Source organism: Sphaerodactylus townsendi, linkage group LG09, assembly GCF_021028975.2.
Source record: "Sphaerodactylus townsendi isolate TG3544 linkage group LG09, MPM_Stown_v2.3, whole genome shotgun sequence".
Lineage (NCBI taxonomy): Eukaryota > Metazoa > Chordata > Lepidosauria > Squamata > Sphaerodactylidae > Sphaerodactylus > Sphaerodactylus townsendi.
The window spans coordinates 82502590-82517775 of record NC_059433.1 but is presented as its reverse complement, the minus strand read 5'-3'; the positions used below and the strand labels follow the sequence as shown (position 1 = coordinate 82517775).

The window sequence follows — 15186 nt, the reverse complement described above, 5'->3', positions numbered from 1 at the left end:
CCTTCATATAAATATGCAATTCTCAACCCACAACTAAACAACATCCATTTCAACCTATCAAACATACTGCGTTTAACCCTGACAAAGGGGGCTTTGACTCTTGAAAGCTTATACCCAAAAAATCTTCTTGGTCTCTAGAGTGCTACTGGACTCAAATCTAGCTGCATTTAGCTCTGCTTTCCTGTTTAGAAGAGAGATCTCAGAGGTCAAATTTACCTTCCTTTAGGGTTGGTGCATTACCAAAGTGGCACAACAGGTTATGTACACTATGGTCAAATTAGGAATATTTACAACTGTCCTGCGGAGGACATGGACATTTTATTTCTCACAGGAAAAAGAGGTGTTTTTTTCAGCTGTTACGAGCCCAAGTCTGTGGAAGGTTTGGGGCACTTCGGTCTCAATCCATTGACGAATGAAGCATTTTTAAGCTCACTGATTGCATCTTAGTGAGACTGGCTTAGTTTCTTGCCAGATTGTGTACAGTTTATAGTTCTACAGTGGAAAAGCATTCAGGCTGCTCTAAAGCTCTGGATTATACCCCTGGATTGCTATCCAGTTTAGGTTAATTGTTCAAGCTTGTTTAGGAAATGTGTTAATCATAAGATGAGAAACAAGGTTGTCCCGGAGGCATTTAAATAATCTGGTAAAAAGGCGGCCACTAAATGGAAAAAGGAGTGGAACGTCTGCTTCATTTCTGTGGAGATCTTATGTAGGTATGATGTCAGTGACCTATTCTTTCAACAGTAGTCACAGCTGATAACCCCCCCCCCCCCTCCTGCGTGTGATGCTAACCTACCACCACAAAAGGGACTAGTTTTTGTAGTAATCTGTTAAGATTACTACTGTGGCTACTTTCATCTGCAAAAATGTCTTTCATTATTTTCATCTGACCATCAATTACTGAAGAATGAGATAATCTTTAGTTTTGCTTTATGTGTAGTTTATTAATAATAACATTGATCTCTGTAGTGTTTAACAAGCACTTCACAAAAGCTGGCAAGCCCTGTCCATAACAGCCCAATAGCTAGTAATAGCACAGTACAAAAATACCATACAGGCAAATGGCGGGAAATACATACATACATACATACATACATACATACATACATACATACATACATACATACATACATACATACATACATACATACATGTATACAAAATGAGTGTGTTTACAAGGTTCTTTGAACAAATTATGAAGCTGATTTTGTTCTTTGAGTAACGTATTTTGTCCCCTTTTTTGGAAAAATAAAATATTTAAAAATAGCATCTCTTTATTTTGCACACTCTTTGCTGGTGAGTTGTTATCTGTTTGCTAAATGGGCACATTAAAGTGTTTTTAGTAATCTCCCACTGCCTGTGTAGACTAGAATTGTGAACACATTCCATGTTGGGATTCCATGACAGCTCATAACGCTGACTTAGCCCAGTAGGTCACCCCAGGTATCTACCAATAGGAACAGTCAAGGCAAGCAATGACCAGAAATATAAATAATGCATTTTGGCTGTTAAAATTTCAGCTTGACAACCTAGCATGTTTAATATAACAAGTAGTTATTTAGATTTCAGGGTTTAGCATAGCGGGTCTCTGTGGAGTTGATAAGATTTTCTGTTTTCACTGAGGCAGGTTTCTCACAGTTGATTAGAGCATCGGCCTAGCGCCCTCCCCATCACTTCACATAACTCTTGTCACCGATGAATCATTGCCTTTCCCCATTACTTCTGTTTCTAGAAGGAGAAGTGGAGACATGGATTTTTCGAGCTTGGTGTTTATCTTGTAATGCCAAGTACTGAAGTGTATTTGCAGGGAGTGGAGTGCTGAACTTCCCCACCCCCTGATTTTCTCATCAGAGTGAATTGCCGCTCCAATTTTTAGCTTCCATTTTTCCGAGTCAGGTTCCAAGACCAGAAACAAGCACAGCAATCGTGGAAATTGCTTGGGGTGTGTGTGTGTGTGTGTGTATTTACACAGAACATTAAGTCTCTCCGACTTGTTAAAAATAAAAGAGATCTGTTTAGAGACTTATCAGGATACTGTAGTTAACCATCCATTGTGCCATTCACACAAGCACCTCGGCGACTTTTTCTCCTTGCTATTGATCTTGAAGTTCCTGGGAATCATATTAAGAAATATTCTGAAACCAGATGTGGGTGCAAGTGGTTGACAGCACTGGAGTCATGGTAGCTCTTTGGCTGCTCCTGTATATTCAGGACTCACTGCTGGATCTGTTCAGTCACTAAGCAGGTCCCAAATGGTCCTCTGCCCTGTGACCAGTGTCAAGGGGGGGGGGTATCCCATGTGGACGCCTGAAGTGGGCTTTTGAAGTAGTTTCAGGCCATACATAGAATTGGAGAGCACGAAGGGCAAATCATTTTCTCTAGAATAGAGCATTCCCTATTAGCCTCTAGACTTTATTGTAGAAATCCTGACGCATTTTGATCAACTACAGCTGTAAATGCGGGATGGCAGCTGGAGCCTCTGTCTTCTGTAGTTCTCCTTTAAATGCTGCTTTCTGGTTTTGTTCTCCAGTTATGCAAAGGCAGCATTTTGCTTGGAGGAGCTCATGATGACAAATCCACACAACCACTTGTATTGCCAGCAGTTTGCAGAGGTGAGTACTTTGAAACGATCTGGGCTAGTTAGTAGCTGCTGCCCTGGTTGAACAGCCAGTTGCCGAGGTTGCTAGTCACTTCCTTGATATGATTCAGTTACAGCATCTCCCCCAAAGATAGCTGCTTATTCAAGTGAAAAATTCAAAAGAAATGATATCTTTTGATAAGTTGCATTATATGATGATTTTTAATGATGATTTATTTTTAATTTAGTACATTTTTATCCCACCGCTGTACATGGTTCACCCCTCCTTCATTTTATCCTCAAGCAACCCTGTGGGATGGATTAAATAGCAGGAGTATGACTGCCCCAAAATCACCCCACAGCAGGGAGTTGAACTTGGGTCTGCCAGATCCTAGTCCAATACCTAACCACTACGCAACACTGCCTCTCCCTTTATCCTGCAGTTAATTAAATATATTGTTGAAGGCTTTCACGACCGGAATCACTAGGATGTTGTGGGTTTTCCGGGTTGTTTGGTCGTGTTCCAGTAGTATTTTCTCCTGACATTTCGCCTGCATCTGTGGCTGGCATCTGGTGGAAGTAAAGCAAGTGGAGTATATATACCTGTGAAACGCCCAGGGTGGGAGAAAGAACCATTTGCATTTATTAAAAGTGTTAAAGGTGCAGTTTTGCAAGTGTAATTTGCATGTGTTAAGTGTAAGTGTTGGACTGTGTTAGAATGAATTGGGGAGTTCTTAATCAAAGTGTTGGTTTTCCTGTATGTTGTGGGATCCAGATCAGACAATGAGTAAATGACTACCTAAATGCTCAGGCAAACTGCTATGCAAATTCCCTTACTAATTGATTATGCAACTTCAGTATTACATACAAATGCTAAAATGGAGGAATTCCACTTAACACATGCAAATTAACACTTGTAAAACTGCACCCTTAACACTTTTAACTAATGCAAATGGTTCTTTCTCCCACCCTGGGCATTTCACAGGTATATATGCTCCACTTGCTTTTCTTCCACCAGATCCTCTGAAGGTGCCAGCCACAGATGCAGGCAAAATGTCAGGAGAAAATACTACTGGAACACGGCCATACAACCCGGAAAACCACAACATCCTATTAATTAGATACTTTTACACTGTTTTGGTTCATTATTCAAGCTCCATTAGTCTGGTACTGTTTTCAGTTACAATAAAAATACCAAGTTTGTAAAATGATAGTTTCAGAGGGTTGGTCTGTTTTAGTAAAAAGACACTTAGGTGTCTTGCAGCATGGTGAAGACTAAAACATGTTTATTCCAGCATAGGAGTTCATAGAGCGAGTGCCTTATGCATGAACTGATCCTTGCTATCCAGTCATTTTCATAGAAGTATGACAAAAGCCAACCAGCAAGGTCAAAATGCCTTGAAATGCAGGAAATAAAGCATTAAATGTAATTACGAAAAATTCAGATCTGTATCGATATTAGCAGTGATCTAAATCAGTGGGTACCTGAAATGGATGGGCAGTCTTGGATTTCACTCTTATTTATTGTAAGATAAAACAGCTTAATTGGTGTATTTTTCTTGATTAGCCTTGAATTTTGCATAATTGCTTTTCACCCTGTTCTTCCTGTGTTTCATGGCCCGTTGACCCTTTGGTTTACAGTTTGTGTTGCCTGTATCACTTACAAAAAAACGCAACCTAGTGTTGACCCACTCATTACATTTAAACTAGTGGTCTGTAGTCCACAAAAGCTTTTTCTGGCCTGTTCTAATCTTTTGTGTGCCACAAGACTCCTGTTGTTTCTTCCACTATATACTGGTGGTGGAAAGGCCGATCAAGTCACAGCTGATTTATGGCAATTCGATAAGGTATTCAAGGCAAGAGGTGAACAGAGATGGTTTGCCATTACCTGACTCTGCCCTGCAACCTTGGATTTCCTTGGTGGAATCCCATCCAAGTACAAACCAGGGCAAACTCTGATAAGGTTTTATGGTCTGACAAGATTGTTGTGTTAACCTGGATCATCGAAGTCGGGGCTACCATATGCTAAGGTACCTTATATCTAATGCATTCTCATGTGTTAATTAATTGGTTTATTGATCAGATTTTCCTTGCACAATAGGTCAAATATACCCAAGGAGGGCTTGAAAACCTCGAGCTTTCCAGGAAATATTTTGCCCAGGCACTGAAACTGAACAACAGGAACATGAGAGCTTTGTTCGGACTGTACATGGTGAGCTTGAAGAAATACTCCCCCACCTAAAAATAATTAAGCTTTTACATTTGGGCACAGTAACGCACCCTTGTTGCAATTCCCGCAAATTCACTTCAAGCAACAAAGCATGGAGATGGAAGGAACCATAATTAAAACCCAATGCAACATATTTGTACCTCTATAAAAGTGTAGATGTTGATTAATAATCTTACCAAATTGCAAATAAAGCTTCTTTTTCCTCCCTCAAGGTTACTTGCAACTTTGCTTTACTATCTGTTAATAAGATTTGGAGTCCTTTAAAACTGCCAGATTAAATGAAAGCTCTCACAAAACGAGCAGGCAGATGGTTTTGCGCAAATGTTTGCATTGCTGGAAACAAGATCGTTCCTGCTTTGGATGTGTTAACAGCAGTTTTTCTTTTAAAGTTGTCTTAATATTTTATATTTTAAGATTTGTAATTGAAATAACATTATTTTAATTGGGTAGTCAGGCCTCCTCTTTAAATGCTTCCTCCAAAGTTCCTGAACCGTTACCAAGATGATGGCTGGAATCCAAAGAGTTGCTTTAGATGTACCTCAGAGCTCACAAAGTGTGTGTTTTTTTGAATTTTTCTTTGAACAGCAGACTTCTGTGCTGTATCACAAACTGCTTTAGAAAGTCCCCAGAGTTTTAGAACAGCACAGAAAACTGTTGTTTTAGAAACACAAGCTCGGAGAAACACAGAACTTGGTTATACAGTTCATATACTGGTAGAGTTCACTGGTTTGCCCCTCAAGCAAACGAGAGGCTCTCCTGTCCCATAGAAGTAAAATATCCCCTTTTCCCAGACCAGGGTTTTGAACTCTTATTCACGAGAAGAAGAAGCGGGGGAGGGTATTCATATTCACAACATTTTCTGATCTTTTTCCCCATCTAAGTCATTGATCAAGCAGTGCTTGATTTGGAATGTCGTTCTTCTGTTGTGGTGGTTCTTTGCTTTCCGTACCTATATTTGGCATTTTGGCCTACTTGTCAAGGTTTTGCTATTGATTGTTGCCTTGTTTCCCTTCCAGTCTGCCAGTCACATCGCTTCCAATTCCAAGGCAAGTGCAAAAATGAAAAAGGATAATGTGAAATATGCCGGTTGGGCAGCAAACCAAATAAATCGAGCTTACCAGGTGAGTATTAATTGCCTGCGTTGCAGTAGGCCGGGAGGAAGGGGCTTCAAAAATTGTGTATGCGTCTGTCTGAAAGTGGAAAGGGGTTTTCACAGGGGCCAGAAAGAAACTGTTGCAGATTGTCATATCAGTTTTTTTCATATTTGGATCATAGAGCACGTAGCATCCCCCCCCTTTTAAACTTTTTAAAGTGGTCTCATATGGATTGGAGAAATTACCTAGTATCTTACTGTTTCATAGGATCATGCTATTGAATCCTTTTGCATTTATATGTATAACACTTTTTTCTTGCTGTGAAGCAACCCTGTAGGGTTTTCAAGGCAAGAGAAGTTCCAAGGTGGTTTGCCATTGCCTGCCTCTAGGTCACAATCTGAGAGGCCTCTCATCCATACTAGCCAGGGTCAGGGTCAGTGTATGTCTGATCCAAGGTCACCCAGCAAGCTTCCATAGCACGGGTAGGGATTTGGACCTGGGTTTCCCTGTCCTAGTCTGACACCTTAACTGCTACACCATGCTGGTTCTCTGTGTATATAACACAGCTGCTTAAAAACACTTGTCGATAGAAATGCAATTAACCTCTTGCATAGTACCTTGCTAAATTATGGAATTCTGTTTCTGGAGAGATGGTAAACTTTCCTTATTTCACCAAAAGGGTCTAGGCCAGTGGTGGCGAACCTATGGCACGGTTGCCAGAGGTGGCACTCAGAGACCTCTCTGTGGGCACGTGTGCACAGAGTTCATCATGTGGGGGGAAATCGCTTCCCCCCCACATCTAGGCTGGCCTGGGCCGCTGGACTTGATGTGCGTGCACCTCAGCGAGCAGGGAGGACTCGGCTGGCAGGCCTAGTGCCTGTGCTCCAGGTGGCTGCTACCCGGGGTGGGGGGCAGAGGCAGCAAAGATGCTAGAGAGTCGCAGAGCGGCGCATGTGGGACTTGCTGGAGGCTACAGCAGGCTGGCCCCTGCTCAAGGGGGTTATTCAGGTTAAATTGCCGCATTGGCACTTTGCGATAAATAAATGCATTTTGGACACTCGGTCTCGAAAAGATTCGCTGTCACTGGTCTAGGCCAGGGGTAGGGAACCTGCGGCTCTCCAGATGTTCAGGAACTACAATTCCCATCAGCCTCTGTCAGCATGGCCAATTGGCCATGCTGGTAGGGGCTGATGGGAATTGTAGTTCCTGAACATCTGGAGAGCCGCAGGTTCCCTACCCCTGGTCTAGGCTATTGCCTCGATTCAGCTATTTAGTCTTAAGCACTGGCACTGTTGAGTTGCTTTAAGTACATGCTTTAATTTTGTTTCATATGCTTTTAACGATTTCACAATCTGGGAAACACTTTCTGCTGTCAAAAAGGGAGGGAAAGGCAGCATATGCATTGAACGAATAGCTTTTATTAGGGGCAGATTTAAATTTTAACTTGAACGAAACACCACTTAAATCTCAGTTGTCAAAATTTAGGTTTCATGATATATGCTTTTTATTTTGGTCTTACTACAGCTCTCTGACCGTGGCAGAGTAAAAAAGTGCTGCTTGGGTTTTTATAACTATATGGTCTGTATATGATTGTGAAGTTATGTTGGAGTTGGATCAAAATGATTGCAAATTGGCCCCACTCTTTGTTGATACTTACCAGAACAGATCACATTTTTACACAACCAAAATATATTTAAAACAAATGTCATAACTTCTTTGTGACTTCATATGTTTGTGATATATTGCATACTTCAGCTGCATTTGAGCAGAAGAGTGACAAATACCATATCTAGCTGAAAACTGCAAAGGGAATTTAAGAATGCAGGATGTAATTACATAAATTAGAACTTGGCCAGAATCTCAAGTTAACACCCTACTCTGGCAAAAGGTACCACAAGAAACTTTAGTGAATACATATCGAATCTTGTTTGACGTGTTGGATGTTGCATGGTTTGGCCTGCTCCTACATTTGCATTTGAACTGTTGACGAACCTAAATGCCCCAGCAGATAAGGTTGGTGAGTCTGTATATAGCTTCCCTACCTCAGAGAGGACATTTTGGCATGAGTCTGCCAGGCTGCAGAAGGTTCATGTCCTGTCAAGAAAACACATGGCAATGTGGGGGCGGACACTGGAAAATCCCCTTTGAGACCTCGCTTTATTTTGGATTTCTTTCTCAAATGTCATATTTGATAGAACTGAAATTACTCAGTTCTTAGCAGAGTAAAAACGCCACAGAGTTTAAAAAAGAATTTATCCTTTAGTAGGATTCTGGTTATAAAAAAATTAGGCTACAAAATATATACAACAAAAAGAGGAAGACAAAAAAAAAAGTGCAAAAATGTGCAAGCAAGCTAACAAGCTAACGTAGTAACAAACGGCGAAACAGCATCAACAGCACACCACAAGGAGAAAAGAACAGCAGGAGAATAAGATAAAGGGGTAAAATGAAAGGGAGGAGTAAGAAGCATACAAAACTACCCCATTATATCGGGGGGAGGAAGGTGACCCCCAATTTACTTATTAGCAGCTCACCTATCCTGCATTAACAGAAACAACCAAGTAAATGCAGCTATCTTACCCCTGCAAGGACTTAATGAAAGAATCACTAGGAATGCCAAATAGCCTAACAATATTTTGCTCCACTGTTTAGTTGTGGAGCTACACGCTGCAGTAGATTGGTGTTCTTCTGTTGCACAGTAGTAAATGTTCATGGCAGGTGCTCTTTGAAGGAAGCGAGATATTCTTCCTTGGAAGCTCTTCTTGTCACTACTCCTGATAATTAGTTTTGGTTTGGCTAAATTTATCAGGCTGGTTAATTAAAAAAAAGAATTATAGACACTAGTTAAGAGGTTATATTCTTAGATGGCTATCAAAAATCATCCCATTCCTTGTTTACTAATCACTAGCCAAGTAAAGTTGAGTGGTCCGATTTTAGCCCCAAATATAGAAATGGCTGAAATGTGTAGGAAAAATGGTAAAAAGTTACCTTGCAGTGGAAAGATCATTTGAATTTTCCCTAGCTGGCCAACAAACTGTAGACGTCATATAAATTTAAATATATTTGCTTAGCTTGATTCAAGCCCAGTAGCACCTAAGTAACCAACAGTTAATGACTCTCTGAAGCTCATATCCTAAAAATCTTGTTGTTGTCTAAGGTGCTAATGGACTCGGATCTCGCTGTTCTACTGCAGATGAACATGGCTATGTTCTGAAAATGTATTTGCTTAGATCGCATTAAGCCTTCTCCTAGCCATTGGAAAGGCCTATAAATCTATATAAGGTACTGAAGTTGTCCCTGACTACCAGTGACTACCCTGGTCACTTCTCGTCTGGCTTCTGGCATCTCTCCAAAAGTTGCACATTGTCTAGTCTATCTTTACTGTCACAAGCGCTAGAAATTTAAGTTCATTTTCAGATCCTCTCTGTGGCCCCACATTTGTCACGGCGCAAATACAGGCTGGCTACAGACGTTTCCAGAAGCCATTCAAGTTCTAAGTACTCTGCATCCTTCAAAGGGTTTTAACTATTTCCTGGTCACGTAACCATGGAGGGAGACTGACTCTGCCACCATGAAGAGATGACTGTTTGCAGATTTTGTCATTCCAATACATATCGAAACAAGCACAGAGGATGTTACCATTATTTCTTAAGGGAAAAAACTCTGTTCCATCGCACCAAAAATATTTTTTCAACAAGTGTGCTAATTGGGCAAAAATGTTAGGGTCTCTTATCTTCTGTGTACTTGGGCACAATAATATTGTTGCGCAGCCAGTATGCAAGTCGTTCCCGCTGAAGGCTAAAAATGGCCAAGGTTCTCATTTGAAAGCTGTTCTGTTGAGGAAAAACATTGGAATGCCAGTGGTACTGTTGAACAGACTGTGAAGACTCCAAGAAAGAGAAGTCTTCAGTGTTACTAGAAGTTCCATGTCTTCAGGGGCCTTGCTTTAGGTATCCTTATCACCTGAGACCAGGTGTGTGGCAATCTAAGAGCCTTCTTGGTGGTGCCACTAATACATGGAGTTCCCTCTGCGGAGAGATTCCTCCATCCTGTCCCTCTAGCGTTGTCTCTTGCCAGAGGCTGGGGACTTTTCTGTTTTGTTCAGCATTCCTTCACTCAACCTTCATTTCTGTTGTTGTTTTGTTTTATATATTCTAAAAATTGGTTCTAATTTTTTTATTGATCATCACCTTAGGGGCCCTAAGTTGGTGGAAAGATAGTGTTAAAATGTTTTAAATAACAGTAATAAAATTAGAAATATGATAAAATAAAGATATGAGTCGTTAAAAGTGAAGACTTTGTTTTGTCCGTAATTTTTGTTGTTTAAAATGTGTAGCAAAAATGAATTTCCCTACTGCTCCAGTTAGATAATTAGTTTAGTATGTCTTAAAACAGCGACACTTTAAGTGGAAGTTTAATCTTCAGTTAAAAAATAAAGTAGTAACATTCCATTCAGTGCCAGTTTCCTGATAAATGCTTTTTGGATACGCTGCTGTATTCTCTAGGTTAGAGATCCATATTCTGTTTACGTGAAGCAAGGTGATTTTGTTAGAAACCATTTGGAATCGCAAAATAAATCTCTTTCTCAAGGAAAAGGGGAGATATACATTATCAGCTGAGCTGAAATGTAATGCCATTTGGCAAAATAATAATTAATGAAAAATTGGAACAATTAAAAAAAATTATCCTGTCTCTTTTAATTTTGTTTTGCTCCAACTTCCAGAATGGGATACTATCATTAAAGGCAGCCATTTTGCATGTTACTAAGGAGCTCTTCTCATGTTAGTGCCTTAGGTCCTAGTTGCTCTAAGCCAGTGATGGCGAACCTATGGCACAGGTGCCAGAGGTGGCATTCAGAGCCTCTCTGTGGGCGCGCACAAACAGAGTTCATCATGTGGTGGGGAGAAAATCGCCCCCCCCACACACATCTAGGCTGGCCTGGGCCACTGGGAACGATTATTAGCATTAAACCTAAGACCTAGTTTTTGGGAAGCAGTGTAGGTTAACCCTGTTAAGCGTCATGCGAAGAGCTAAAGCGCGATCCTTTACCTGGATGTAAGCTCGGTTGCTGGCAATGGGGCTTGCTTCTGAGTAAACCCTCCTAGGGTCGTGAGTTACCCGTTGGAAGAGTTGCACGGTTGCTTCAAAGCAAAGCCACCTTCTACCACCAAGCTTACTCCCGAGTAACGCACGCCTCGGAGCCAACCGTTTTTTCTAAACTAAAACCTCAGTATTCAGGTTAAATTGCCGAGTTGGCACTTTGCGATAAATAAGTGGGTTTTGGGTTGCAGTTTGGGCACTCGGGCTCCAAAAGGTTCGCCATCACTGCTCTAAGCAAATGAGCACAGTGATATTTATTTTGAACTCCCTTTTTCCTGCTGTGCAGCAGTGTCTCTTGACAAGTCTTCTCTGATGTCTCTCTGTATTTTTAAAAGACTTTCCCAAAGCCAACAAGCACTCCTAAAGTTTGGGATTTTTCTGTAATCTGTCTCTTCTCAAGTGGTTAGACCTCTGTAAGTATTTGGTTGAGACTACTCCAGCTTGTTTTTGTTGGCTTTTGTTCACTTTCGGGGTGGTTTTTGTGTTTGCAAATCTTATTTGGAGTTTTTCTTTTTTTAAAAAATTACTCAGGTTTGAGTGTAGCCCAAGGGGGTCAAAGGCAGGTTAGCAGTCCCGGCATCTTGGTTTAGCTGGGATATTACCTGTCTGATCGCCGAATTTTGTCAACAGGTCACATTTGCTGAATTGAGTTAATTACGAGAACAGGGGACACGTCGTAAATCCAGGGAGCAAAGTATGCCAGACAGCAGCAATGCTTGAAGAAAAAAGCATTAAGCTGAAAATTTATTGGGTGCTCAGAAGTGAATGTTTAGTGGAAGAACAGGCTGTTTTTCCTTAATGAAACATTTCAGCTTATAGTGCTTTAAAGGAGAGAACCATACTTAATACACTCATGTGCGTGTGTGTGTGTGTTTGCTTGCGTTCAGTTCACTAAGTGCAGCGATGTACGGAGTAGCCAGAGTTGTCCATTTGGAACTTCTGTTGCACTGGCCCATGTGAACTGATTGGAACTTGTCTGAATTGTATTCAAAAAGAGACATCTTCATTAGACAAAAAAAACCCTGATGGAGCTGCTGTGCAAAATCAGATGAGTGGTGGAAATTGTGCTAGAATCAAAAAGCTAGGAATTGGAAGTTCTCCTACACCCAAACCCAGCGTGGAAAGAATAAGGTCGACTTAAGAGAGCTGTCTGTCTCTCTCGCTACCTCCTTTTAGAGTTAGCTTTTTAGATTAAAAGTTGGACTTTGAGAATAAAAGGGGCGAATGCTTCTTCGGACCAGTAGCCAAGAACATTTCTCCAGTCTAAGACTGTGTTAAACTTCAGAGGCTAATATGTTTTTAAGTTTCTTTAATGAGCTATCAGACCATTCTTAATTGTTCTAACTGTCATTTCCTTGGTCACAATGCAATGTGGTAGTGAACTATAGTTTCCTTGGTCACAACACAGTGCAGCAGTGAATGTATTGGGTTGGATCTGCAGAGCTGTTGTGCATGGAGAGGCTGGAAGGAAAGGACCACAAAATCCAGCCTGTTATATTGCATTTAGGGAACAATCCTGAACAGCTCTACTCAGAAGTTAGTCCCTTTCTGTTCAGTGGGCCTTACTCCCAGGAAAGCAGAATTGCAGCTGCAACCAGTTATGCCAGGAGAAATGTTGACAACTTAATTTTTTCCCCAAAGGACCATGAGAGAAATTAGGTGTACTCCTCCTATAACACTTTCTTTGCCTTCCTGCCCCCATTCAGTCAGAATCTGTTATTCCACTTAAATGGCAACCATAGCTCCCGTTGCTTCCAGACTGGAATCGTGTGGCTTGTGCTCTTCCTGCAAGCCAGGATTTCAAACCACAGTTAGTTTGTGGCTTGTAATTCTGGGGTGTGGAGGAATAGTGCAAACCATAGAAAGCAATTTGGAAAGAAGTCAAACTATGGTTTGCCCTTAAGTGGCAATATTAATTGACAAGTTTCCTGTCTGCTGAAAATTGGAAAATTGCAAAGAGTTTGTAATATAATAACAATACTTTTTATATATATAGCAATTTTTAAACGTTCGAGGCATTTTAATAACCCCTACAAGAATTGTGTAACAGAATAATGATACTGACAGTATTATTTCCTGTTGTGGACGCTTAGCTGTGGTTCAGACACACTATCTTGCCTAAGGCCAGCAAGGGAGAGCCTGACAGATGGCAAGTTTGAATTAGGCTTGTCTTGGTTCACCGCTTGGTCTGTAAGCTATACCAGCTCCCACACCTGTCAAGAAGGTAGGCTGGGCAACACTAGGTAAGATCCTGCAAAACATCTTTCAGAGGGAGCTGGCAGAGTAGATCTTCTTCACTGCCTTGCCCTCGCTGGCTGCAGCTTGTTCTGAAAAGGCTCCATCATATGGCAAGCTGTGTACGGAGGCTGTGGAACCTGTTGAAAAGGAATACTAGCAAACCTATGTTGGCGATGCTATGGTTATAGATCACACGGTACAGCGGCAGAGCAGAATGTCCCAGATTAAGTCTTTGGCATCTCCAGTTAAAAGGATCAGGTAGTAGGTGATATCAAAGGCTCAAAGACAGCATTTAACTTACCTGCTTGCTTGCTTGCTTACTTGCTTGCTTACTTATTACATTTGTGCCCTGCCTATATGAAGGATCTCTAGGCAGCTGCAGCATTAAAAAAATCCCATTAAATAAATATATCCATGAGAAACCCAACGTGCAAAAGTTAAAACATCCACCCTAACCTTCACCCCCACCCCACAATTAGCAGCATTACAGAGGGGACTTCCAGGGAGACTAACCAAATGCCAGGTTGAAGGGGAAAGTCTTCGCTAGGTAACTAAACCCATACAGGGTAGGCGTGCATTGAACCTCAGTGCGGAGATTATTCCAAAGCCTGGGGGCAATCACAGAGAAAGCCCTCCCATGTGCCCTCACCCCCTTGTATCTTGGCTGGTGGCACGGGTGTACCACAAGGAGAGCCTCCACCTCTGACCTTAGTGTCCGGGCAGGTACATACGGGCACAGATATTCTTGATGAACCAATGGTCTGATTCAGTATAAATGACTCTCTCAAAGAATGTGTCCAGTCCTTTCTCGGAATTGAGAATTGTCTTGACTTTTGTAATAATGTATCTAGAAATCATTGATTGTTTGGTTTCATCTCAACATATAAACCTCATGAAGCCATACCAACATTTGATTTGTGATGATAAGTATGTGTTGGTTCATTGAACCTTCCACTCAGTGGCCATTTATGATCTGTGAACACAGGATTATTCCTCCCACCAAGCCAGCTAGAACTTAAGATAATACAAAAATGGGTATTAGCAAACTGGATTGGTATACCTCTACAGTCAACTGTTGGTACAGATTTTTCCCCCTGTTGTACAACATTAGAAAAACTTTGCCTGCTTAACTGTTGTAATAATATTGCCAATTGACTACTTAATGCATGTTTCATGAAATAGAATAACCTTTCCTTTTTCTTAGTTCGCTGGTCGCAGTAAGAAGGAGACCAAGTACTCTCTGAAAGCCGTGGAGGACATGCTGGAAGCTCTACAGATCACACAATCGTAAACGATCGCAAATCCACTCAGCAGTAGATCACTCGCCCCCAGCTTCATGTCCAAATGTCAACCATCTAAAAGTCATGTCAATTTTAAATTCCGTTACGTTAACAGCAGTTCTGTGTAAGTTAAAATGACTCTCTTAAAAAATGTTTTATAAAGATGTAAGATGCCTATTTATTGCTGCTACGATGAAAGCCACTGAAATGAATAAAAAGAGTACATTTATTGATCTCCAGTCTCTTTGAATCTTATGTGAGTAGTTGAATGCTTTTAAGTCGTAACCCAGTGTAGAAATAAGGCTAAGGGATGATAAAGTGGATCGATTTATCTAATTTGAGTGGGAGTGTGACGGGACCAGTATATGACAATGAATAACAGATGGCACAATAAAAACCTTGTTAGCAGAACAACTGGTGGAGCAATAATAAAAAACTTTTTGTTCTGAGCAGGGCTCTGCAACGTTGACCATTTTCCATCCATTGACTTTTTTTTTTGCCATCAAGTTTGACTTCTGGTGACTCCCGTTGGGTTTTCAAGGCAAGAGCTGTTCAGAGGTGGTTTGCCATTGCCTGCCTCCATGTCACGCCCCTGGTGTTTCTAGGAGATCACTCATCCAAATACATTCATTCATCCAAATACTTGCCAGGGTCAGGGCTGAGAGT

General features: G+C 41.2%; 1 protein-coding gene across 1 annotated transcript in view; it reads left to right on the top strand.

Annotated features, from left to right (window-relative positions):
* Positions 1-14753, top strand: part of EMC2 (ER membrane protein complex subunit 2) — a 51979-nt gene extending 37226 nt beyond the window's left edge. The window contains exons 8-11 of the mRNA XM_048507917.1: positions 2531-2612; positions 4680-4790; positions 5825-5929; positions 14445-14753. Of these exons, the coding sequence (XP_048363874.1) occupies positions 2531-2612; positions 4680-4790; positions 5825-5929; positions 14445-14531 (385 nt within the window). The 3' untranslated portion in view covers positions 14532-14753. The remainder of the gene's footprint in view (positions 1-2530; positions 2613-4679; positions 4791-5824; positions 5930-14444) is intronic.
* Positions 14754-15186: the final 433 nt, after the last annotated feature.